Source organism: Tachyglossus aculeatus, chromosome X1 (assembly GCF_015852505.1).
Source record: "Tachyglossus aculeatus isolate mTacAcu1 chromosome X1, mTacAcu1.pri, whole genome shotgun sequence".
Taxonomy (NCBI): domain Eukaryota; kingdom Metazoa; phylum Chordata; class Mammalia; order Monotremata; family Tachyglossidae; genus Tachyglossus; species Tachyglossus aculeatus.
In genome coordinates, this window is record NC_052101.1 from 96954975 (window position 1) to 96981109 (window position 26135).

The window sequence follows — 26135 nt, forward strand, 5'->3', positions numbered from 1 at the left end:
GAGAAGCAGCATGGCCTAGTGGAAAGTGCATGGGCCTTGGGAGTCAGAGGACCTGGGTTCTATTCTCAGCTCTACCACTTGCCTCTTGTGTGACCTTGGACAAGTCACTTTACTTCTCTGGGCCTGTTTCCTCATCTGTAAAATAGAGACTCAATACCTGTTCTTCCTCCTACTTAGACTGTGAGTCCCATTTGGGTCAGACTGTCTGATCTGATTAACTTGCATCTTCCCCAGTGCTTAGAAAACACTGTTTGACACATAGTGCTTAACAAATGCCATCACAATAATACATACCCTTGATTGACTGAGCATAACTTGGGGGAGTCATCATTAACAGAATCCTGTGCTAAACTGCCACAGCATCTAGTTGAGAATCAGGATTCCAATTCTGTCACTGATTTGCTTTAAAATTCTGGGCAAATTAATCTCCCTGTTTTTCCTTTTCCAAACCGCTGGAATGGAAATAATAAGGCCCAACAGTGCTGTAAGCACATGACAGACTTAGCTAGCGTACCCCTATCTGCTCCACACCCACACACACAAAAATCTCCTTGCCAAGCCAAACATGCAACTTGGCTCTGGTTTGGGTAAATTGTGGGCTCTTCCAACAAGACTCCCACTGGCTGCTTTTGCTGAGACATAGGAAGTCATCCTGCTTGCCCTATCACCCTCCTCTTGGGGTAGAGTGGTAGTAGGTGAGGTAGACTGGGAGGGGGAAGGAAAAAGGAGGAAAAAAAGAGAAGTATGACACAGCCCTGGTTTTAGCTTACTCTGAGAATTCTGGTGATATACTGGATGCTCATTCATTATTCTTTCCTTCCTTCATTCCACTGAACTGACCTTAACCACACCCAACCCAAACCATATCTTTTCAATCAATGGCATTTGAGCTCTTGATGAGTGCAAAACATATTGAGGGCTTGAAAGAATAAGAAGCAAGACACATGTTCATTGTGGGCAGGGGAATGTGTCTATTATTATATTGTACTTTCCCAAGTGCTTAATACAGTGCTTTGCACACAGTAAGCACTCAATACAATTGAATGAACATGTTCCCCAATATTAATGATTATGGTATTTAGTGTTTACTAGGTGCTAAATAAACAGGATCCAATATCAACAGATCAGAACTAGTCTCTGGCCCACAGCAGGGTAGCATAGTGGATAGAGCACAGGCCTGAGAGTCAGTGGACCTGGGTTCTAATTCCAGCTCCACCACTCGCCTGCTGTGTGACCTTCAGAAAGTCACTTTGCATCCCTGTGCCTCAGTTTCCTCATCTGTAAAATGGGGACCTATACCTTTTCTCCCTCCTACTTAGACTGTGAGCTCTCTGTGGCACAGAAACTGTCTGACCCGATTATATTGTATCTGTCCCAGTGCTTGGCACATAGTAAGTGCTTATCAAGTGTCACTATTATTATAAAACATGTAATAATAATAAGGGGCTCACAATGTAAGAGTAGGGAGAGACAGCCATCTTATTCCCATTTTACAGATGAGGGGATTGAGGCTCAGAAGTCAATCTATCAATGGTATTTATTGAGCGCTTACTGTGTACAGAGCACTGCATTAAGCACACAGGAGAATACAATACGATAGAGTAAGTTAAGTGATTTCATGAAGGTTATCCAGTAGGTCAGTGGCAGAACTGGGATCAGAACTCAGGTCTCCTGGCTCTGCTCTTTTCCACTGGGCAACACTTTTTAATAATGATAATAATAATGATGGTATTTAAGCGCTTACTATGTGCCAAGCACTGTTCTAAACACTGTACTCTCCCAAGCACTTAGTGCAGTGCTCTGCACACAGTACGCACTCAATAAATATGAATAACTGACTTTTGCTATGCTTAGTGAAAGAAAGAACTCTGAATAAGAACTCAACAGATACTCCTAGAAGTTTTCAATTCTTGAGGTTAAAAAATGACAGTGATCCTATTTTCCAACTTTCCAAGTATTTCAGTGCTCCCCCCCCAACACCAAGCAGCTCCCACCAAACCACCTCAAAGATCTCCACATTATTTCAAAAATTTTTTAAACTAAATATTCAATAACTATTGTGCTTTCAAGTCAAACAACTTAGGTGTAAATACTGGTCCAATTAGGACTGAATGACTTCAGAAATACCATCTTTATTTCCAATTCAAACACGTGATGGGGCAGTGCTACAGAGAGGAGCAAATCATGACCGTTGGCATGAAATTAATATTCTGTTAATTTTTTTCAAAATGTAGTAGTGCTGTGCTTTTTCTTTTAATATGACAATTAAAAAGACACCCAAAACTAAGTGAAACTTAATATAAGGTAGCACTGAAAATCCAACTGGAGTGCCACAGGAAACTTTTAAGGTTTAATAACACTTGATTGTTTGCTCTTGTATCTCAGGAGAGCAACCGTTTATTTCAGTTAAAGGATTTCATCTGATGAACCTTCAAATGGCCCATATCCATCAAATGTATATGTTCCTATGATTTCAATTCTTCTATGATTAAATGATTCAATTAAGAATGAAATGAACTTCTCAAAGAGGAAAAAGCAGCCAAATCAAAGAATCCTGACTTTTGTTTTGTTTAAACTTGTAGAATGTTAACAAAGCTCATCTTCCTTGGTAATCCTTAAATGGAGTCCAAGAGACGCTTTCTATAACTCCACATAACATTATCAATGGTGTACCTGAGCTGTATTTATGATCATCTCCATCTTCCCTCCACTAGGCTGCTCAGATTTCAGTCATCCTGCCACACCCTTCTTACCAGCTGAATCTTGTGCATTAGGTGAATGACTGCTTGTGTTATTCAATTCTGGCTTTCCAAAACAGGCACTGACCATCGTGGAAATGGACACTATATGTTTGTCTCTCTTGACATTATTCAGAAAGATAAACAGGTTTCATTTTGTAAGACAGATGGAAGATTTTTCTAAACATCTCTATGTTCCTCCCTCTCTCCCTATGGTATATCCTTGGAATGCATAAAACCAGAAACTTCAACTGTATTCCAACTGATTAACCGGTGGGAACATGAGGAAAAAAGACAGTAAGATCCATGTCCCCCTAACAAATGGAAACATTACAGTGATTTTGGCCTCTAAGGGTGTTTGTACTCATTCCTATAAGCATCTTCTCGTGCCCAAACCAACACCCTGACCTGAAGACAGTACCTTTATCACAGAAAGGTCTCCAAACAAACTTCACAGAAAGTTTTCAATGGTCTTTTGAGATATACAAAATGCCAGGCATTTTGCAAAGGAATGTTCACGAGAAACTCAAAAGTGTTTCCAAAAATTTGGAAGCCCTGCTTTCCAGAAGACTGCAATCTCACCACATTACATATAAACCTTAGCTGAAATTTTAAACCTTATTTTTGTCTTCAACAAAGATCCTCAGATCAATTAAGACCCTATGACAATCAATCTGATGGTGCTTTTCTGCATTTTACACCTATTTTTTATTGTTTAGGCACTTCCGGAGGTGGAAAAATTAGCTGGACCTAAGGTGTCTTGATCTTTCACATTACAAGGTGATTCCTTTTTCTTGCTCTCCTGTTTGAATGAAAACCTGAGGGGTTCGTTTCAGAAGGTAAACTGCAGCATGAAGTCCTCCTATATTCACCCAGGCAGTCTGGACCTTTCTCCACATGTCACACATTTTCGATAATGCCTGTAAGGACCCAGAAAGCCATAATATTAAAATTGGTGTCAATCGGCCCAATTCGATCTTGTAAGGAACAACGTTTACCAATAAAACACTCAAACCGTCTTAAAATCAAAAGTGCCTAAGGCCAGCGGTGAACCACATGGCCAGCCCAAGTAAATTAGCCATCCCAGAACAGCAGTTCTGCACTATGCCCATCTGGGATTAGGCAGTGTTGCAAAGGAAGCTGGACTGTAAGCCCTCTCTGGAAATACCCTATCTTCTGTATCCCAGAGCTTGAATACGGGAATCATGAAAAGTCAGAGGAAGAAAGTGTGGAAGGACTATCCCATGATGTCCCGTCTCATCAATCAATCAATGTTATTTATTGAGCGCTTACTGAAAATACTGTATGTACTAAGCGTTTGTGAGTACAATAATACACGGTCCTTGCCCATGACTAGCTTACAGTCCAGAGGGGGAGACAGACATTAATATAAATAAAAAATGTTATGGATATGTACATGAATGCTGTGAGGCAGAGGGTGGGGTGAATACAGAGAGGCAGTGTGGCTCAGTGGAAAGAGCATAGGCTTGGAGTCAGAGGTCATGGGTTCTAATCCCGGCTCCGCCACTTGTCAGCTATGTGACTTTGGGAAAGTCACTTCTCTGTGCCTCAGTTACCTCATCTGTAAAATGGGGATTAAGACTGTGAGCCCTGTGTGGGACAACCTGATTACCTGGTATCCCCGCCAGCGCTTAGAACAGTGCTTGGGACATAGTAAGCACTTAATAAATGCCATCATCATCATCATCATTATTATTATACCAACTGCTCAAAGGTACAGATCCAAGTGCATAGATGACACAGAAGGGAGAGGGAGTCAAAGAAAAGAGGGCTAAATTGGGGAAAGACCTCTTGGAGGAGATGTGATCTTACTAAGGCTTTGAAGTTGGGGAGTGTGGTGGCCCGGTATTTATGGAGGGGGAGGACGTGGGAAAGGGGTCGGTGGCAAGATAGATGAGATCAAGGCACAGTGAGCAAGCTGGTGCTAGAGGAGCGAAGTGTGTGGGCTGGGCTGTAGTACGACATCAGTGAGATAGGGTAGGAGACAATGAGCTGATTGAGTGCTTTAAAAAAATAATAATGGTATTTGTTGTGCCAAGCACTGTTCTAAGTGCTAGAGTAGATACAAGGTAATCAGGTTGTCCCACGTGGGGCTCACAGTCTCAATCCCCATTTTACAGATGAGGTAACAGGCACAGAGAAGTTAAATGGCTTGCCCAAGGTTACACAGCAGACAAGTGGCAGAGCTGGGATAAGAACCCACGTCCTCTGACTTCCAAGCCCGTGCTCTTTCCACTAAGCCATGCTGCTTCTCTTAAAGTCAATGGTGAGGAGTTTCTGTTTGATGGGGGAGGTGGATGGGCAGCCACTGGAAGTTCTTGAGGAGTGGGGAAACAGACTGAACTTTGTTTATAGAAAAATGATCCAAGGAGCAGAGTGAAGTGTGGAGTATAGTGTGGAGAGACAGAAGGCAGGGAGGTCAGCGAGGAGGCTGATGCGGTAGTCAATGCAGGATAGGATAAGTGCTTGAATCAGCATAGTGGCAGTTAGGATGGAGAGGAAAGGATGGATTTTAGCGGTTAGGAAGCTAGAACTGACACGATTTGGTGACAGATTGAATATGTGGGTTGCATGAGAGAGATAAGGGAAAGATAACGCCAAGGTTATCGGCTTGTGAGATACGGAGGAGAGGGGAAAGACAGGAGGAGGAGGACAGGGTTTGGGTGGGAAGATAAGGAGTTTTGTTACCCTTCCTCAGGAGAAAGATCTAAATCCACTCAGGTAACGACTGAAGGGATGGACAGGAGAGGTTGGGCCTTGGAATTGCTGATCCTGACAAACTGACACCGGGTGAGGATTTCATAATGCTGTTTAAATTGGGATCAACATAAAATCAAGAAAAAGGCACAGCAATGCTAAGAGGGTGGGTGGTCCATCCAGCAGGATCTATCCCTTCTGTCAGTATACAAGAAACAGGGTAGCACTGAAGATCATAAGGTCCTTGTGAGCAGGGATCACGTCTACCAACTCTGTTGTCCTTTCCCAAGTGCTTAGTACAGTGCTCTGCACACTATAAGCGCTCAATAAATACCACTGATTGATGGCATAGTGGGTTGTTTTCTCTAAGCCAGACAGAGGAGAAAATGGGAATATAGGAAAGAGGTTGTAGAAGAAAAAAGTGGCTCCTTGACCTCATAAAAGATCATTTTTCCAGGGAATGATACTTAGGATCAAGCAACATCCACTGGCAATCTTTTTATACCTAAATTTATGTTACTCTGTCATTTATCTGAGCCAGTTATCTAATCTGTTTTTCAGCATGTTGAGGGGAAGAAGCAAAATACCAGCCATGCAGATTGATACTCGTCTACTTAACTAAAGTAAAAATTCACCCAGGCAAGTAATGAAAGAAGCATCTGGTAAGTGCAACTATTTTAGATTAGATTTGTTATTCCACTTCCCTGGCGGCTCTGGGTAGTTCTGGCAGCTTCCCCATCTTTGAGAAGAAATGCGGGGATGATGTAAAATGGCTATGAAGCGTGTGGCCTGCCCAGGCTTAACAAGCTCCATTTGCCTTCCCAGTTATTTGGTCATGATGAGGCAAAGTTGTCTCAACTCAGAACTTCTAGCTCTGAATTGATTAAAAATGCCATCTTCCCATCAGACTGAGCAAACAGTTTTGGGAGAGGAAAAAACCCAAATCTTCTGAAACCCAGACAGCTGGGAACCCTGATCATAGCTCCGAGACCCTCTCAGGTCCCTGGTATCAAGTTCAGGAAAAGCTATGGAATCGATAGCACCTTTCAGTCAAGGCTGGACAACCATCAGTCAATCAACCAGTCAATGGCATTGACTGAGCGTTTATTGTGTGTAGAGCACTGTTCTAAGCTCTTGGAAGATTACAGTATGACAGATTTGGAAGAGTGGGGAAGGAACCCAGGGTAATAGGGGGACAACATGCTGCAGTGGAAAGGGTATGGGGCTAGGAGTCAGGGATCCTGGATCCCAATCCTGCACACAGTAAGCACTCAATAAATGTGATTGATTGATTGATTGAATGAATGAATGAATGAACTGATCTCTTTGGATCTCAATTTCTATAAAATTAGGGGAATTCTTCTCCCTCTCCAACATCAGAGAGATACTGCCAGGACAAATGAGCTGATGTGAATGGCTCTGTGGGGAGGAAAAAGCGTTATCATTATTATCATCCTTATTCTTAGAGCCCTCAGCCTGTCTTTTCTTTGAATCCCTCTCTGCCAACAAAACCTCAATCCATGAAGAAGGAAAAGGAAATTGTCTAGTTCTTTTGTGTACAGGTTTCTAATGGGAATGGTTGGTGTGATGTTTGTCACCTTCAGCTACCTCTTTTGTTTTCTCCCTGCACTCCTCACTCCTCCTCACTGCCTCCTGCTATCACTTCATTCCCATCGTAACCCTTCCTATTGCACTTTCCTTTTCACTCTACAAAGCACCAGTCTGGCTTCCCAAACCCAAAGCTAAGCCAGACCCTGAAACATCAAAAAGTTTTTTGTTTTAAAAAGCAGAGGATGGAACTTTCCCTTTTAAAAATGCTGTTAGTATGTCTGTGCCTTTTCACGTACATCTGTTTCATCTGTATTCTTACAACTTTAGTTGTATACACTATTACTGGATAAACACTGTGACATTTTAGTAAAAATCTGTTTGACTACTGTGTCTAGCAGTGTGTTTGTTGGTGATTGACTGTTTACGCTCCCTCTACCACACTGGACTACCAATACAAAAATCCAAAGGCAACAGGGTCATTGTTTTTAACTATACAACACAACAAGGGATGAGCCTTTTTGTGAGCACAATGTGCTGGGGCGATGGATCCCACACTGACCTTTTCAGTCACACAAACACCCGTAAGGTGAATTCCACTATCAGTGGTGTCTTTTTCAAGTACGAAGGACAACTAACACTCTCACTCACACTCTCTCTCTCTCCATAAGTATACGAATATACATATATATGAATATATATATATATATTTTTTTATACACACACACACACATATATCACTTATTTTAAGAGCTAGTTTGCTTTACCCTTGATATCATACTCATACCCCCAGGGGTAGAAGGCTTTTCCAGGATAATGCATGGTACCTTGATAATGCATTTTCGGTCATGAGTAAGTAGTATAGCCCGGCCTGTCCCAGGCTTGCAGACGCGGCTCATTTCTTGGAGGCAAAATGGATACAGGTCCCAGTTTCTTCTTCTTGATCCAATCCTACAACATGATCAAGAACCAAAAGATCCAAGTTTCACTAGATTGCAGATGAAAATCAGATTAAATGATGTACGTTACTAAGAACCTGCTTATTAGAATGATGATGATGATGAATATTTACTTATTTATTCAAAAGGAATTCTAAACTATTAAAAAGGACCAGATTTGAACCAGATTAATTTCAGTTTTATGCCAAATTAGTTGACAAAATGGCAGAATTCTGACCAAGCCTTATTTTAACAAAAAACAACCATTCTTTTTAGATTTGGAAAATCCCATGCAGTGATAACGTTGTAAGATTTATTGAATTCTGAAGATGTTAGCTGGGATCATCAAAACTAATCCCTGGACACACAGTCTGTGTTTTTAGCCTGTATTGTCTTTGCAGTATATCTATTTTTTTTTGGTTTTAGTTTTTTTGATGCCTTCTTTCAAAATCTCTTTGCTGTCACTGCAGTGGCAGAAATACTAATTACAGAAATAGTACACACCAAATCAAATGAGTGAATTCATTTGTCCATGTGATTCCAAATTGACTAAATTGTACTAAACCGTAAGAAATAATCCAAGGAAAAATCAACAGTTTTCATTTTAGAGAAGAGTGAGTTCTGCTAAAACTGCTTCAATCTTTTCCCTCTGACACCTACCTTTTCCCAAAAGGCATATCGGAGACAATAATATCCACTGAACTAGTCCTCAAAGGCAAACTGCAGATATCCCACTGGATGCTATCAACAGGCAGTCCAATGTAACCTTTCCTGTGGAGGTAAAATGGAAGGAAATCTGAGTTACCAAATTCCAAATTCATGTTCATTTTATTTGCACTGCTGCAAGGATTGAATGTCAAAGCTATTAAAACACACACACACACACACACACACACACACACACACACACACACACACACACACACAATAAAGCCACATGGGAAGCCTAGACAAACAGATGCTGCAAATTCTATTTAAATTTTATTTTTTACCTTTCTTTAGTTGAGTTCCTTGTCATCAAAGACCAGATGTTACTTGATGTTCTCTTCACAGCCAAGGGATTATTATCACCGGCAATATGATAGCAGTTAGGCCACTCACAGATCCCCTGAAAACCAAAATAATTCATAACAGTATTTGCTAATTTTTCTTTTAACAGGTCGAATGAAAGACATTTAATTAATCTTAAATACAGCAAGGCAATACTATTCAATAGGAGTTCAACAGCTGTACAATACCCATACACCTGGATGTTATGGAACAGAACTAGTTAGAGCACTACCAAGATTGGACAAAGTACATGAAAAAATTGTGCATTTGTGGAAGTTCTTCCTCAATGGCAGAAATTCATCTCAGCAGTCCACAGGGACAAAAAGGCATATGCAGGCTATCTTGCAGACTCCCCCACTCTGGAAATGAGACCCGGCCCTCTTTAGACTTCAGAGTTCACCTTTTATTGGAATAATAATAATGATAATAATAAATATTTATTAAGTGCTTACTGTGTACTAAGCACTGGGGTAGATACAAGATAATCAAGTTGGACACAGTCCCTGTCTCACATGGGACTCACAGTCTAAGGAGAAAGGAAAACTGGTATTGAATCCCCATTTTATAGGTTAGGAAACTGAGGATAAGTGACTTGCCCAAGGTCACACATCAGGTGAGTGGCAGAGCTGAGCAGGACAGAGGTGGGATTAGAACCTGGATCTCCTGAATCCCAGGCCTGTGCTCTTTCCACTAAGCCATGTTGCTTTCCTTGTCTTAAACCAAGTGGGGCCCCAGATTTTCAGGCTGTGAAAGGTTCTCTAGCTTCTGTCCATCTCAACGCATCAAAATTAAACCAAGTTTTTCCACCTGAGCCATGTTAAAGTTTGGTTTCCGATGTATTAAAACAGCACAAAATAAAATAAGAAAGAAAATAACATGAAAATAGTTGATTATGTTTATCTCCATCACTGAGAGTGATTTAAAATTTTAGGTAAAAATCCAAGCCCAAAGTCTAAATAAAAACATCACCTCTATTGATATGGCACCTGATCCACACATTGGATCCACTATTACATCACCGAGTTGAGGAGAACAGAGCCTGTGGGACAGAAAAAAAATAATTGGGCAAAAGTAGGTATGCTTCCCCTCTGAAAATGTTGATAATAATAATAATAGCATTGTTAAGCGCTTACTATGTGCGAAGCACTGTTCGAAGCGCTGGGCGGGGGGGGGGGGGGGGGGGCGGAATACAAAGTGATCAGGTTGTCCCGTGTGGGGCTCACAGTCTTAATCCCCATTTTACAGATAAGGGAACTGAGGCCCAGAGAAGTTAAATGACTTGCCCAAAGCCACACAGCTGACAAGTGACAGAGCCAGGATTAGAATCCATAACCTCTGGCTCCCAAAGCCGTGCTCTTTCCACTGAGCCACGCTGGTGGGTACCACCCACCAGCCTGCTAGATGGTAACTGCCCCAGCCTCAGCCTCCCTCTACTCCCCACTACCACAGTCCCGCGCTGTGACTGCTGATGAACTACCTAAGTGAGATAAGGTGAAAGGTAAATGGCTAGTTAAGGTGTGGGTTTGCAGTAGTCACTGAGCATCCTAAACAACTTAATTTAAAAAATCTTGCAAGCACTAATGGGGCAATGGTATGTGAAGGACAAAGAAGTTTTCGTTTCAAAGGGCTGAGAACAGTAGTCAACCTGGATTTGAAAATGCCTTCACATCAAAGGCTCGTGACAGCAGGTGCAGGGGAAAAAGGTGGGGAGAGAGAGAGAGAATATGAATGAGAACAGGATCAACACATGGAAAATGAGAAAATTCCCTTTGGAATTGTACATTTTTTCCATATTATCATCTAGAATTAAGTGCTGTCCTAAATGCTTTTTTACCTTCACAGGGCCCTATGTGAGGCATTGTACAATACAAATTAAAGGGACAGTCCCTTTTGCATTCTTTCAAACAATGGAAACAGAGTGGAACTTTCTAAAGCCCCAAACGAAATTTGCTAATTTCCTAAGCAGAAAATAAGCAGCCTTGATGAACCCATTAGAACCCACTAGAGATAGGGAAAGATATTGCAGGAAAAAGCCAGTTGACTGAACTAATCAGATAACTAAACAAAATTGAGTTTGGCTACTCTGGGCAGGAGCATGGCCAATTTTCTTTTATTTATTATTCATTTTTGTGTGCCTTATCCAAGCTAGCCTGAGTTTGGGTAATTGGTTGTTCAGATAGCCTATATTCAGTTAATTAGCTTTCCAAAGCACTATTCTGGATCTATAAAAGGGAAAATGAGACACAGAGCAGTTGTTAACTCATTCCAGATTACACTAAGTGGCTACAGGATGAGAACCTGGGCCCCTCACTTCTAACTCCGTTCTTATCTTAGATGCACTCAGAATTCCAGGTACTAGCTAAATTCAAACTAAAGGGCTACTTAATGTGGGTAAAATATCCACTCATTCACCTGAGCATTCCATAGGCAAGGGTGGACCGGAGAGTCGTGGGTCCAAATTCGATGATATTTCTTCGGTGGAGGCTCTCTTCAGTTAATGCAATTCCTACAATTATTTCGCTCTGGTGGATATTCAAAAGAACCTACAAGAAAATTCAACAAGATAGATCAAAAAGGTTTAATTGGGCTTCATGTATATGCAGCCTGCCTTTCGCATTGACAGATGAAAAAATATTCCTAGTTTATTTATCTAGGGACAGGAAATTTGCTACATGATTCAAAGCCTTATGATTAACAGGCCTCAAAATGGCCACAGTTCCTACATCTTATGAATTTTTGAGCTCCTCAGGATTTATACAGTACTCTCTTCCCAAGAACACCAAGTCATTTCACACCCATTACCACATTTATAGTCTCGTCAGCCCTACTAAGGTAGAGAAGGGAGGGATTACCCAGAGAGTGTGACTAGCCACTGGGAACACAATTAGCAGGTACAACAGACCACAGACTACTATTTTTCAGTATCCCAATTCCTCAAAAAAAAAATGACCTAGGGAGTGCAAGAATTGGAAAATGGGGGTAAATAAGAGAACTGAGGCTAAGGAAACCTTGATTTTTGGACAGAAAGAAAAAACTCCCCACAAAGTAACCCACTCAATCTACATAAAAATATAGGAATACCACATTTTGCTCAAGAGACAGGCACAATCAATCATTTGAGCTGATGAATGTGACAAAATCCTCATTATTAGGGCAGGCAGAAATCTTAGGCTTTGCTGCTGGGCAATCACATAAATACCACCAAATGTGTGCAGATTGGTAACCAGTACCTCCACATCAAAGTTGGTCATGTCAGCCTTCCAATTGAAATAATCTTGCACAGCACCTCCGAAATCTCTCGCTGCCTCATTAGATGTAAAATTATGCTTGTCTCCTGCTCGGTTACACGTGACTCGAAACTTGAGCACTTTGGCTTTAGCTTCTTCTTTCTGAGTCTCATCACCTTTTTTTTCTTTTTCAGAGGTATTTGACCCTTCATCTTTATCAGCTGATGGAGTTTCCTCCGGAATCTTGCTCTGGCTTTCACCCGAGTTTAAGACCAAGTTTTCCGTGAATCGACTGAGCTCTTCCTCAGTATCTTTTTTGACTGGGCCTCCTTGACTCTCGGCCGCCTTTTCTTGGCTTGGGGTGTGTTGTTGAGGTTTTTTGCGAATTGTTTTTTTTTTCTTATAGTTGATGTTTCTTTCCCATACTTTTAAGGGATTGGACCAAGGAAGCTTTCCAGCTAATTCTTTAAAATCCTTTAAAGTGTCTTCCTGTCAAATAATAAGAAACAGTTAACTCTTACATTCCTTATCTATTCTGCTTGATATGATTTAAGAGCCCATGCCAGAGCTGTAATACATTCCTTGAAAATACAGATGTATCCTGAAGAATGTTTTCCCATAGCCTTACTAGTTATAAATTGGAATCCATTTGAAAACCTCTGGAAAAATATGAAATTCCTATACATGCAATATTTGGTTATACTAAACATCACAGAACTATAATTTTCTATTAAACTAACTCAAAGCATAACATCACAACATTAAATAAGGAGCTGTAATACGATTACTAGTTTTTGCAAGAGGCTACAGAAGTAGAAGCTTGCTCTGCTGACTGTGGTAGGGGTTTTTCAACTTCAGTGAAAAATGTGTCCTATTTAAATTGAAAAACACTTCCTTTTCTTCTGAAAACTAAGTCCTTCTGAACAGCTCTGCACACCTTCGAACTCCTCGCTCTAAAAGCATTGTCTTCTGTCATTTTTAAAAGTTCACCTGCTTTCTTGAAAATAGATGCAAGACTTTTCAAAATCAAAATCTTAGCTGGTGGTGGAGCTAAGGAGTCTAGCCTCATTGGCAGCCCTGACAACCTCCTCGCCTCCACGCCCTTGGGAGAGTGGGGATTTCTTCATTTCACGCCCCCAAAAGCAGCACTAAATCGGAGTAAGGTAGATAAGGCAGAAGGGTAGAGATTTTAGCCAGATGGAGCAGCTTTTTAAAAATTGTGCTGTGATTCTCTCCTGCTTTTGGATAGAACAGAGAAGTCAGTTTTCAGTTTGTGACAGGAGAAGGGGCGTGGAGGGGAGTGGGACTGTGGGGGCAAAGTCATCCCCCCCCCCCCCCAGAGAGAGAGAGAGCGAGAGAGTGTGTGTGTGTGTGTGTGTGTGTGTGCACACGCGCGCATGCGCGTGTATGAGAGGAGGGATACTGTGGCTAGCCTGTCCTATTCACTGCTGCTGGCTGGGAAGTGGCTGGAGGCTGGAGATCGCCAAAATGATCAATCAATCAATCGTATTTATTGAGTGCTTACTGTGTGCAGAGCACTGAACTAAGCGCTTGGGAAGTACAAGTTGGCAACATATAGAGACAGTCCCTACCCAACAGTGGGCTCACAGTCTAAAAGGGGGAGACAGAGAACAAAACCAAACATATTAACAAAATAAAATAAATAGAATAGATATGTACAAGTAAAATAAATAAATAAATAGAGTAATAAATATGTACAAGCATATATACATATAGGCTCTGGCCTCTCAAGTGCTACTCCGGCCACCTGTGCTTCTGACCCCATTCCCTCTCATCTTATGAAATCTCTTGCTCCATCCCTTCTCCCCTCCTTAACTTCCATCTTCAACCGCTCACTCTCCACTGGTTCCTTCCCCTCTGCCTTCAAACATGCCCATGTCTCTCCCATCCTAAAAAAACCCTCTCTTGACCCCACCTCACCTTCTAGTTATCGTCCCATATCCCTCCTACCATTCCTTTCCAAACTCCTTGAACGAGTTGTCTACACGCGCTGCCTAGAATTCCTCAACGACAACTCTCTCCTCGACCCCCTCCAGTCTGGCTTCCGTCCCCTTCATTCCACGGAAACTGCCCTCTCAAAGGTCACCAATGACCTCCTGCTTGCCAAATCCAACGGCTCATATTCTGTCCTAATCCTCCTCGACCTCTCAGCTGCCTTTGACACTGTGGACCACCCCCTTCTGCTCAACACGCTATCTGACCTTGGCTTCACAGACTCCGTCCTCTCCTGGTTCTCCTCCTATCTCTCCGGTCGTTCTTTCTCAGTCTCTTTTGCAGGCTCCTCCTCCCCCTCCCATCCCCTTACTGTGGGGGTTCCCCAAGGTTCAGTGCTTGGTCCCCTTCTGTTCTCTATCTACACTCACTCCCTTGGTGACCTCATTCGCTCCCACGGCTTCAACTATCATCTCTACGCTGATGACACCCAGATCTACATCTCTGCCCCTGCTCTCTCCCCCTCCCTCCAGGCTCGCATCTCCTCCTGCCTTCAGGACATCTCCATCTGGATGTCCGCCCGCCACCTAAAGCTCAACATGTCGAAGACTGAGCTCCTTGTCTTCCCTCCCAAACCTTGTCCTCTCCCTGACTTTCCCATCTCTGTTGACGGCACTACCATCCTTCCCGTCTCACAAGCCCGCAACCTTGGTGTCATCCTCGACTCCGCTCTCTCATTCACCCCTCACATCCAAGCCATCACCAAAACCTGCCGGTCTCAGCTCCGCAACATTGCCAAGATCCGCCCTTTCCTCTCCATACAAACTGCTACCCTGCTCATTCAAGCTCTCATCCTATCCCGTCTGGACTACTGCACCAGCCTTCTCTCTGATCTCCCATCCTTGTGTCTCTCTCCACTTCAATCCATACTTCATGCTGCTGCCCGGATTATCTTTGTCCAGAAACGCTCTGGGCATATTACTCCCCTCCTCAAAAATCTCCAGTGGCTACCAATCAATCTGCGCATCAGGCAGAAACTCCTCACCCTGGGCTTCAAGGCTCTCCATCACCTCGCCCCCTCCTACCTCACCTCCCTTCTCTCCTTCTACTGCCCAGCCCGCAACCTCCGCTCCTCCACCGCTAATCTCCTCACTGTACCTCGTTCTCGCCTGTCCCGCTGTCGCTCCCCGGCCCACGTCATCCCCCGGGCCTGGAATGCCCTCCCTCTGCCCCTCCGCCAAGCTAGCTCTCTTCCTCCCTTCAAGGCCCTGCTGAGAGCTCACCTCCTCCAGGAGGCCTTCCCAGACTGAGCCCCTTCCTTCCTCTCCCCCTCGTCCCCCTCTCCATCCCCCCCATCTTACCTCCTTCCCTTCCCCATAGCACCTGTATATATGTATATATGGTTGTACATATTTATTACTCTATTTATTTATTTATTTTACTTGTACATTTCTATCCTATTTTATTTTGTTGGTATGTTTGGTTCTGTTCTCTGTCTCCCCCTTTTAGACTGTGAGCCCACTGTTGGGTAGGGACTGTCTCTATGTGTTGCCAATTTGTACTTCCCAAGCGCTTAGTACAGTGCTCTGCACATAGTAAGCGCTCAATAAATACGATTGATTGATTGATTGATTGATTGTTCTCCCCAGAGTGTCCAATGGGTAGTGGGCCTGGCTCTCCATCATCTCTCTGACAGCGGACCTAAGGAACAGCAATCTATCCATTCTCTGGGTCTCTCTTTTTTTCCTTTCTCCTCTCTGCATCTGTCTCTGGTCACGGTCTCATATGGCCTGGTGACTTGTGTCCACTAAAATCCCACCACCTCCAACAAGCCTTCGCCAGTAAATTGCCAACAACCCCTCTAGCACTTACCTATTTATCAATACTTTTGCTCAGCACTTGTGTATAAATGTACATTCAATTATTTATTCTGATTATTCTCTTTGTGAGTATTTTATGCTTCTTTCACCCATTAGAATACAAGCTCCCTTTAGAAAGGGAATGGGTCTCTTGCTTAGGATGTTCTTTCCCTAGTGCTTAGCACAGTGCATTGTGACCAGTGACCAGTGCCTGGCACACAGGAGACAGACACTCTATGAACAATGTGTCTAATAACTCTCTGTCTTTTTCCTGGCATCCTATTCTGGCATTTTGTCACCAAAGGTACTAAACCATTAGGAGTCCCTGGTACAGTCCAACAGCTTCCAAACTGATGAGGCAGATAGAGTAGTAGAAGAAATACACACTAATTAGGGCAAAGCAGAAAGAACTGTCTCTTAAAACCAAACATATATATCGCAGTGGTTTTAAAAACTGCCTTTTTAATTACTTCAGATGTCTTTATATTAGTATAAGTTGGGGAAATTTTTCTCTTTCTCGTTTACTGCCTTATTTTTTCATGCTTTGAAGAAAGCTAGTATGGTTTGCAGTGTGTACAAAGCCTTTTATGTAAAAATAACAATTACCGCTTGTTCTAATTTTAATCCAACCTAGCTAGAAGCATGAAAAAACATAAGGATGCTATTTCTACAATCATATTGGGTAACTGCTGAATACTTTTTCCCAAGAGTGAAGTCCACATTGGAGATAAGATTGTTCCAACAACTGAAGGAAGTTTCAGTTGTTGTTTGAGGTTTCTTAAGGCCTTATTCATCTCATTTTAACATCTGACCCAGTGGGGGAAAGTAAAATTCAGTTCAAAGTGTTGGGAGGAAGTGTTGATTTGTAAGAGGTAGGCACTGCTGTTGGTTTTCATATTAAAATCTGGAAGCAATTGTATTTTGGAACTCTGTTAATCTCTGATAGCGAAAGTCAAAACTGTCTATTTTTATTTCTCTAAATTCTGTTGCTGACTGCTGTCCTTTTACAAAGCTAAAGACTATGATGGCATGCAAAACAATACTCCTGAAGCACTAAATTGTTTCTCACTTTGTTTCTCAAGCTCATGAATCTGAACTTGAAAAGAGAGAACAATGTTGGGTTCAGGACAACTTACCTTGGTCTCTTTGAACTGGTAATCTCTAAATTCCTGAACGACAACGAATAAATTATCAACTGATCTTAGAGAATGAACCTAAACAAATCAAAAATAAGTTATTGTATTACTAAATCAATCAATCAATGGTATTTATAGAGCACTCACTGTGTGCAGAGCACTGTTCTAAGTGCTTGGGAGAGTATATGATATAGTTGACAGACATGAATCCTGCCCTAAATAAACCTTTTTATAACTTAAATGGGCTAGTTACGTGTAAAATAATCAGGGATAGTGGTAGAATTTGGCTATTAACTTTCAAAGCTTCATTAAGCCGTCTTTACTGTTTAGTACAAAACATTGTTAAAATCCTTAAAGCAACTCTTGCTTGCAACCCATTTCTATCCCTCTTTTTATAAAGTGGAGGCCCTAGGTTAGAGTAATAATAGAATTCATTAAGCACTTACTGTGTGCCAAGCACTGTATTAAGCTCTGGGAAAGAATACACAGGTGGGAATTAAACACAGACCATGTCCCTTGAGGGGTTCACAATCTATGAATAAAGGTGGGGGAAGAAGACTGGAGATAGACACATCGGGAGCAATGAAACAATAAAACATTAAAACAGCATAAGGGCCAAGGACAAATACACAATACACAAACTAAAAACAAAAGTCAATAAAGGCTATAAGGGGGAAGGCTTTAGAATGAGGCCCATAGGACTAGAAGTGGGCTGAAAAGGTGAAGGGAAGTGGAGATGTGTGCCGGTAGACTTTCTCCTCTCCTTTCAAAAGCTGGTGGCAAAAAGGATGGAGCAAATGGGACAAGATGGGTACTGCCCCCAAGAATAGGGGCACCCAGTTTTTTGCCAGGCTATCATGAAGACAACTGTTTTCAAGCAATGTGAACCTAAAAGTGAGTTCCCCGTTTTTCATGGTTTTCTCTAGTAAAAGATGAAACGGTTTATTTTTGTGTTCAGCGTTTCTGGTACAGATCAGTCAATCGACTTTATTCAGTGCTTACTGTGTGCAGAGCACTCTACTAAGCCTTTGGGAGAGTACAATATAACAGAGTTGGTAGAAACGTTCCCTGCCCACAAGGGATTACAATCTAGAGGGGTAAATGTGTTATCTGCTCTGATCCTAAGGTAGGATTGGTTTTAGGAATACACTCATAGTATGGGAACCTTGGGTTGCTTGCTGCTAGGGAGAAACTGGGAGGAACTTCCCAATCAGAGTCTCCATCCCCACTGAGGGCAGGGATCGTAATAATAATTAATAATAATAATTGCATTTTTTGTTAAGGATTTACTTTGTGCCAAGCACTGTACTAAGAGCTGGGGTAGATAATAATAATAATGATGGTATTTGTTAAGCGCTTACTACATGCCAAGCACTGTTCTAAGTGCCGGGGTAAATACAAGGTAATCAGCTTGTCCCACGTGGGGCTCAGTCTTAATCCCCACTTTACAGATGAGGTAACTGAGGCAAAGAGAAGTTAAGTGACTTGCCCAAGGTCACATAGCTGATATGTGGTGGAGCTGGGATTAGAACCAACAACCTCTGACTCTCAGGCCCGTGCTCTTTCCACTAAGCTACAATTTTTCTCAATCATGTATACTAAATCTATCGTGCACACTTAAGCACTCAGTACAGTACTTCAGAACAGTTATTCTGCTAAAAATTACTACATTTCAGATTTGTTTCTTCTTTTATTTTCAGGGAGGCTGATGAGGCAAACCCAGGAATCTGGCAGAGAATACAGGGTCCAATTCCATGGGCCTCTTTGTAAACCCATGGCGAACCCCACTTAGGGACTTATTTCTTAAAATGAATAGGGAAAGTCAAAAACACCTGATTTGTTTTTACTGCCAAGGTCCAGAGAGCTAAGGGGTGGGGAAAGAGTGGAGAGGCAATAAAGAGTAACATTCAGCTCTAAAAGATCGAAAAACAATATCGACGAACCTGGGCCAGGTACTCTATTGAAATGTCAAAGTAGATCTTGCCCCTCTCTCTGCTGATTCTGGCCCGAGAAGCCAGTTTCTCTCTCACTTCATCTGCAGCCGTCGCTTCGAAGCCGGTTGGCACCGTGGCTCCGATTGTAACGACGAGTTCTTCGGGGCTGCTCTTTACACTTTGGTCGGCAGCCTTTTGGGGCTCACCGCCGATCGCCTCGGGTGTTCGGATAAGAGTTTCTTCAACTTCGGCCATATCGGGAGCACTTCAGCTTCCAAGTGTGCCGCCGACGAAAATTCTGAAACCAAAAGACACGACCTATCAAGGGGTTACGCGTCACCACAATGTGACTCTTACAGTACGTCACTATTGGGCAACTAGGCAACGCTACGAGACACGAGGGGCTTCTGGCTGGGGCCTTAGGTTGTCCTTTCTCTAAAAGAAAACCACCCATCCTAACGGCTGCCCTTCCCCTTCCCCCTTTAAAAATACTTGGACAAACGGACAAAGCCCAGGGGAGTGTTTTAGGACCTCCGCTGGGGTGAAATCCACCTCTTTTGTGATTCTTGGAGGATTCACACCCCCCCCCCCCCCGCAACCAGAAAACTGTCCCACCACGGCATTTGGGTTTTCCAGGCGACAAAGGAGAGGATCCGGCTAACGCGGGACAGAGGGAGCGGGGAGGCATTGAGCTCAAGGGGACCGGGTAAAAGGCGAGGGATCGGGCTAAAGGGAGAGAGAAGTCGGGCAAGACGGAGCGAGACTGAGCTAGAGAGGGCGGGTTTAAAGGAGAGGGATCGGGCTCAAGGAAAAGGGATAGGACTCGAGGATGGGACTCAAGGGAAAGGGATGGGACTAAGGCAGGATCGAGTCACACTCTCCTCACGGAACCCTTACCACCCGATGAACAGAGAGGGGCCGGTCCCCTTAGCCCTTCGATGTTCGGCTCGCCCCGCGGTAACGACTCAGAGCGCACGCTTCGCTCAGCTCGAGCCCCTCCTTCTGGGAGGCGACAGAGCAACGCCCGAACCCTACCGGGTCAAAGCACCGGAATCTCTGGCTCCCGGAAGCGAAAAACACAAAGGGACCTTGCAGATGCCTGGAAGGTGGAAATGAGCCTTCTGCCTTGATTTTTTTGCTTTCAAATGATAAATTTTAAGCGCTTACGGCGCCTCAGCCACTACTGTTGTGGGGGAGGAAACGCCGAAAGTCGATCCTCTGATCTCCACGGAAAGCTGCCTCTCCTTCCATCATTATTATTTTGCCAACCGACGTTCATTAAGCACTTACTGTGTTCAAAGTACCGAACTGGGGAGAGAAGTCGACCAGGAAGCTCGTTTTGGGCACGAACGTGTCGACCGACTCTGTCGTAGTGTCCTCTCCCAAGCGCTTAGTACAGCGCTCTGCACCCAGTAAGCGCTCAATAAATACCGGTTGATTGATGGCGAGATACACATAGGACAAACATCATTTGATTCAGACCCAAAACCGGTTAAAAATGAACAGCGAGCACATCGGTGAAAGAGGATCTGGAGGGGTAAAGTCCTTGGGCTCCTCGTGGAGCCGAGTAAACAGTCCTAGACTCATAAAGACGATCACGAGCTCCTAAAGGTTGGGAAAGCTGGTCTGTACCCTGCGCCCACTCCGCCGGGGGGAGGAGGGGATTGGCTCCCGTCAAATCGGGTGAAAGGGGGGAAGTTGCTTCAGCCGTCGGGTGAACCCCCTTCTCCTCCACTCCCCACCCCGCCAACTCTCACCCCCGCTTGCACAGGCGTGCGCCTCCTGAGGCATGGCTGCACTTTCTAGAGAGCAGAAATTCCGTTACTCTCCCTCCTTTGTTGTACTTTCTACGCTCTGCTTTTTAGGCACCCCCTCCTTTTTCCTTTCCGGATTCTCATCACCTCCACTTTAGCCCTCTCTAGCTTCAGACAAATATCCTAAGGCAACACACTTATTAACCCACTTCATTCATTCAGTTGTATTTATTGAACGCTTACTTGTGCGGAGAGCACTGGACTAAACGCTTGGAAAGTACAATTCGGCAACAGGTAGAGACAATCCCTACCCAACAACGGGCTCACAGTCTAGACAGACAACAAAACAAGTAGACAGGCATCAATAGCATCAAAATAAATAAATAGAATTACAGATATGTACACTTCATTAATAACATAAAGAGAATAATAAATGTGTACATATATACACAAGTGCTGTGGGGTGGGGAGGCGGGTAGAGGAGAGGGAGGGAGTAGGGGCGATGGGAAGGGGAGGAGAAGCAGAAGAAAAGGGGGGGGCTTCAGACAAATATCCTAAGGCAACATACTTATTACCTCCCTCCTTGCCCTATCTAGAGTAACCGCGTCTGTCCATCAGTGGGATTTATTGAGTGTTTACTGTGCAGGCCACTGTACTAAATGCTTGGGGGAGTTCAATAAAACAGAGTTGGTAAACCCGGTTGAGAAGTGCTTGGCTTAGTGGCAAGAGCACAGGATTGGGAGTCAGAGGACTTGGGTTCTAATCCTGACTCCGCCACTTCTCTGTTGTGTGATCATGGGCAAGCCACTCAACTTCTCTGTGCCTCAGTTACCTCATCTGGAAAATGGGGATTAAGACTGTGAGCCCTATGTGGGACAACCTGATTACCTTGTATCTAACCCCAGCGCTTAGAACAGTACTTGGTACATAGTAAGCGCTTAACAAATACCATTATTATTATTATTACTAATAAACAAGTGCCCTGCCCATGAGGAGCTCACAGTCAAAGGAATTAAGTGCCTACCAGATGTAGAGAATTGTTCTAGGCACGTTGGGGGACAGACAGAAGTGAAAGGTGTGACTTCTGTACACAAGGAGCTTACAAAGGGATGGGGGAGCTGACAAACTACAGCACATTTATCATATGATGAACTGTAAGTAATTAATTGAGTACCCACATGGGACAACCTGATTACCTTGTATCTACCCAGCGCTTAGAAGAGTACTTGGCTCATAGTAACGCTTAACAAATACCATTATTATTATTCTATAGTAGTAAATATGGAAACAAGGACACTGCATACCAATAAACATAAATATTGAAGAATGCTGACAGGATGGCACAATGAGGAGGGGGGAGTGTTAATCAGGAAATGTTTCCTGGAGGGGATGACTTTAGGTAGGCTTCAGATGAGGGGAGGGATAAGGTTTGTTTAAACTTAAAAAGGAGGGTGTTCCAGATTGGGCTAAAGTGATTGGTGGTGAGAGAGCTGAGCGTGAGGAATGATATGCTTGGGAAGCACAAAGAATGATAATAATAATTATTATGGTATTTGTTAAGCCCTTACTATGCACTATACTAAGCGCTGGTGTGGATACAAGCAAATCCGGTTGGACACAATCCCTGTCCCACGTGGGGCTCACAGTTTCAACCCCCATTTTACAGATGAGGGAACTGAAGCACAGAGAATCAATCAATCAATCAATCAATCAATCATATTTATTGAGCACTTACTGTGTGCAGAGCACTGTACTAAGCGCTTGGGAAGTACAAGGCAGCAACACATAGAGACGGTCCCTACCCAACAGTGGGCTCACAGTCTGGAAGGGGGAGACAGAGAACAAAACAAAACATATTAACAAAATAAAATAAATAGAATAGATATGTACAAGTAAAATAAATAGAGTAATAAATATGTACAAACATATATATACAGGGGCTGTGGGGAAGGGAAGGAGGTAAGGCGGGGGAATAGAGAGTGGGAGGAGGGGGAGAGGAAGGAGGGGGCTCAGTCTGGGAAGACCTCCTGGAGGAGGTGAGCTCTCAGTAGGGCCTTGAAGGGAGGAAGAGAGCTAGCTTGGCAGATGTGCAGAGGGAGGGCATTCCAGGCCAGGGGGATGACGTGGGCCAGGGGTCGATGGCGGGACAGGCGAGAACGAGGCACGGTGAGGAGATCAGCGGCAGAGGAGCGGAGGGTGCGGGCTGGGCTGTAGAAGGAGAGAAGGGAGGTGAGGTAGGAGGGGGCAAAGTGATGGAGAGCCTTGAAGCCGAGGGTGAGGAGTTTCTGCCTGATGCGTAAGTTGATTGGTAGCCACTGGAGATTTTTGAGGAGGGGAGTAACATGCCCAGAGCGTTTCTGGACAAAGACAATCTGGGCAGCGGTATGAAGTATGGATTGAAGTGGGGAGAGACAAGAGGATGGGAGATCGGAGAGGAGGCTGATACAGTAGTCCAGACGGGATAGGATGAGAGCTTGAACGAACAGGGTAGCGGTTTGGATGGAGAGGAAAGGGCAGATCTTGGCAATGTTGCGGAGCTGAGACCGGCAGGTTTTGGTGACGGCTTGGATGTGAGGGGTGAACGAGAGAGTGGAGTCGAGGATGACACCAAGGTTGCGGGCTTGTGAGACGGGAAGGATGGTAGTGCCGTCAACAGTGATGGGAAAGTCAGGGAGAGGGCAGGGTTTGGGAGGGAAGACAAGGAGCTCAGTCTTGGACATGTTGAGTTTTAGACTTTGAGTTTTAGAGTTTGAGTTTTAGTCTTTTAGACTGTGAGCCCTTTTAGACTGTGAGCCCACTGTTGGGTAGGGACTGTCTCTATATGTTGCCAATTTGTACTTCCCAAGCGCTTAGTACAGTGCTCTGCACATAGTAAGCGCTCAATAAATACGATTGATGATGATGAGGTGGCGGGCAGACATCCAGATGGAGATGTCCTGAAGGCAGGAGGAGATGCGAGCCTGGAGGGAGGGGGAGAGAGCAGGGGCAGAGATGTAGATTTGGGTGTCATCAGCATGGAGATGGTAGTTGAAGCCGTGGGAGTGAATGAGGTCACCAAGGGAGTGAGTGTAGATCGAGAACAGAAGGGGACCAAGAACTGAACCTTGAGGAACCCCCACAGTAAGGGGGTGGGAGGGGGAGGAGGAGCCTGCAAAAGTGACTGAGAGAAGTGAAGTATCTTGCCTAAGATCCCACAGCAGACAAGTGGTAGAGCAAGGATTAGAACCCATGACCTTCTGACTCCCAGGCCTGGGCTATATCCACTGAGCCATGCTGCAGAACAGAATCAATCAACTGTATTTATCGCGTGCTCACTGTATGCACAGCACTGTACTAAGTGGTTGGGAGAGTACAGTATAACAGAGTTGGTAGACATGTTCCCTGCCCACAAGTAGTTTATAGTCCAGAGAAGCTGGGGTGTAGCAGGAGAAGAGAGCAGATAGGCAAATGGGAGCCAACAGATGGAAAGGGGTGCTTGTTTTATAGTCCTTGGGATACATAACAGAAGCAAAATACATGCTCCCTGCCTTAAAATAATTTACAATCTGATGGGCAAACAAATATACTGGAGATTGGGTGAAGAACAGGATATAACAGGTAGTGGTACAAAAATATCAGGCTCAAATAACTGAATAATAGAATAGCTGAATGAATATACACATGTTAATAAGTGCTGAGGATAGGCACAAAATATGTAAGCGCCAAAGGAAGCTGTGGACTGACACAACTAGGATTTGCATGAACCAGAAAAGCCTTTGTGAGGGAAATGAGATTGGTCAGGGGACAGATTTGTGACATCATTATTAATGGTATCTTTTGACTGCTTACTTTGTACAGAGCACTGTACTAAGCACTTGTGAGAGTGCAATACAACAGAATTGGCAGACACACAGAGAAGCAACATGGTTTAGTGGGTAGAGCATGGGCCTGGGAATCAGAAGGACCTGGGTTCTAATGCAGGCTCTGCCACTTGTCTGCTGTGTGACCATGGACAAGTCACTTCACTTCTCTGTGCCTCAGTTACCTCCCCTGTAAAATGGGGATTAAGACTATGAGGCCTATATGGGACAGGGACTGTGTCCAAACTGATTAACTTATATCTACCTGAGTGTTTAGTAGAGTGCCTGCTTAACAAATACTATTTAAAAAAAAACTTCCTTGCCCACAACGAGCTTACAGTCTAGAGGGGGAGACAATAATATATAATTTAAAGTTATGTATTATCTATCTATATCTATATTTATTTATTTAAAGATAGGTACGCAAGTGCCGTGGGGTTGAGGGTGGAGTGAATATCAAATGCTAAATGCCTGACCGGGAACTTATTTAAACCCTCCTAAGCATTCATGCATATATATATATCTGTTCAATTTACTTAATTTGAGAGTGTTGTAAATATTTTTATGTTTATCTCCCCCCTTTAGAGGGTAAGTTTCTTATAGGCAGGGAATCTGTCACTTTATTATTCAGTTTTGTACAGTGCACCGTACCAAGTGGGAGCACAATAAATGCAACTGCTACTACTAGTACCTTCTCACTTCTCCCTGTGAGCGAGGATCTGAAGTACTATATGCACAGGGGTAGTAGGGGGAGGGGAGGGGGGGAACAGGGATGACATTGCCCAGGGAGTAAAAGAGCACTGGAATACCAGTGACTCAGGCTGGAAACCACTCCTGCACTCCCTGCCACCCTGCCTGGAAGTAGCTCTCCAGAATTCTTTTCCAGGAAAGGGCAGGGGCCCCTAGGGTATCGATTTCCACCCTTTGCAAAGTTAATGACAGCACTAGCTATGGCTCTCATGCCCTTGACATAGTTCACATCAATTTGGATCTGTAACATATTCAACTTTAAGACAAGTGTGGGTTTCCAGAAAGATCTGGATAGCTAAGTCTGTGGGGCTGTGCTAGGCACCGCAGTAAAACCGTGTACATAGGGATAGGGAGTGTGAATCATGGGTTTGGGTCAGTTCTCCTATAGATACCATCTCAGGCATCGGCTATTTTTTGCTTCCCCTATTTGTGATTTATTTTAATGTTGGTCTCCCTGAATAGATTTTAAGCTCCTTGCCAACTCCACTGTATTGTACTCTCCCAAACACTTAGTACATTGCTGTGCACACAGTGTGGCTTAGTAGGTAGAGCACAGGCCTGAGAGTCAGATGGTCCTGGCTCCGCCACTTGTCTGCTGTGTGACCTTGGGCAAGTCACTTCACTTCTCTGTGCCTCAGTGACCTCAGAAGCAGCATGGTATAGTGGATAGAGCACAGGCCTGGGAGTCAGA

At 43.8% G+C, this 26135-nt stretch overlaps 1 protein-coding gene across 2 annotated transcripts; it reads right to left on the bottom strand.

The window, feature by feature from the left end:
• Positions 1 to 2112: 2112 nt before the first annotated feature.
• Positions 2113 to 20085, bottom strand: THUMPD3 (THUMP domain containing 3). 2 transcript variants are annotated; one of them, XM_038740136.1, is made up of 10 exons: positions 19999 to 20085; positions 19111 to 19399; positions 17168 to 17245; positions 12223 to 12708; positions 11405 to 11535; positions 9962 to 10031; positions 8935 to 9050; positions 8603 to 8713; positions 7832 to 7955; positions 2113 to 3658 (listed from the first exon to the last, which is right to left on the bottom strand). In XM_038740136.1, the coding sequence occupies exons 2-10, from the start codon at positions 19354 to 19356 to the stop codon at positions 3512 to 3514; spliced, it is 1509 nt and encodes a 502-aa protein (XP_038596064.1). In that variant the 5' UTR covers positions 19357 to 19399; positions 19999 to 20085; the 3' UTR covers positions 2113 to 3511. The 2 variants fall into 2 exon arrangements, with proteins under 2 accessions (XP_038596064.1, XP_038596063.1); XM_038740135.1 differs by having other exon boundaries at positions 19111 to 19419; positions 19999 to 20069.
• Between the last annotated feature and the right edge of the window lie 6050 nt (positions 20086 to 26135).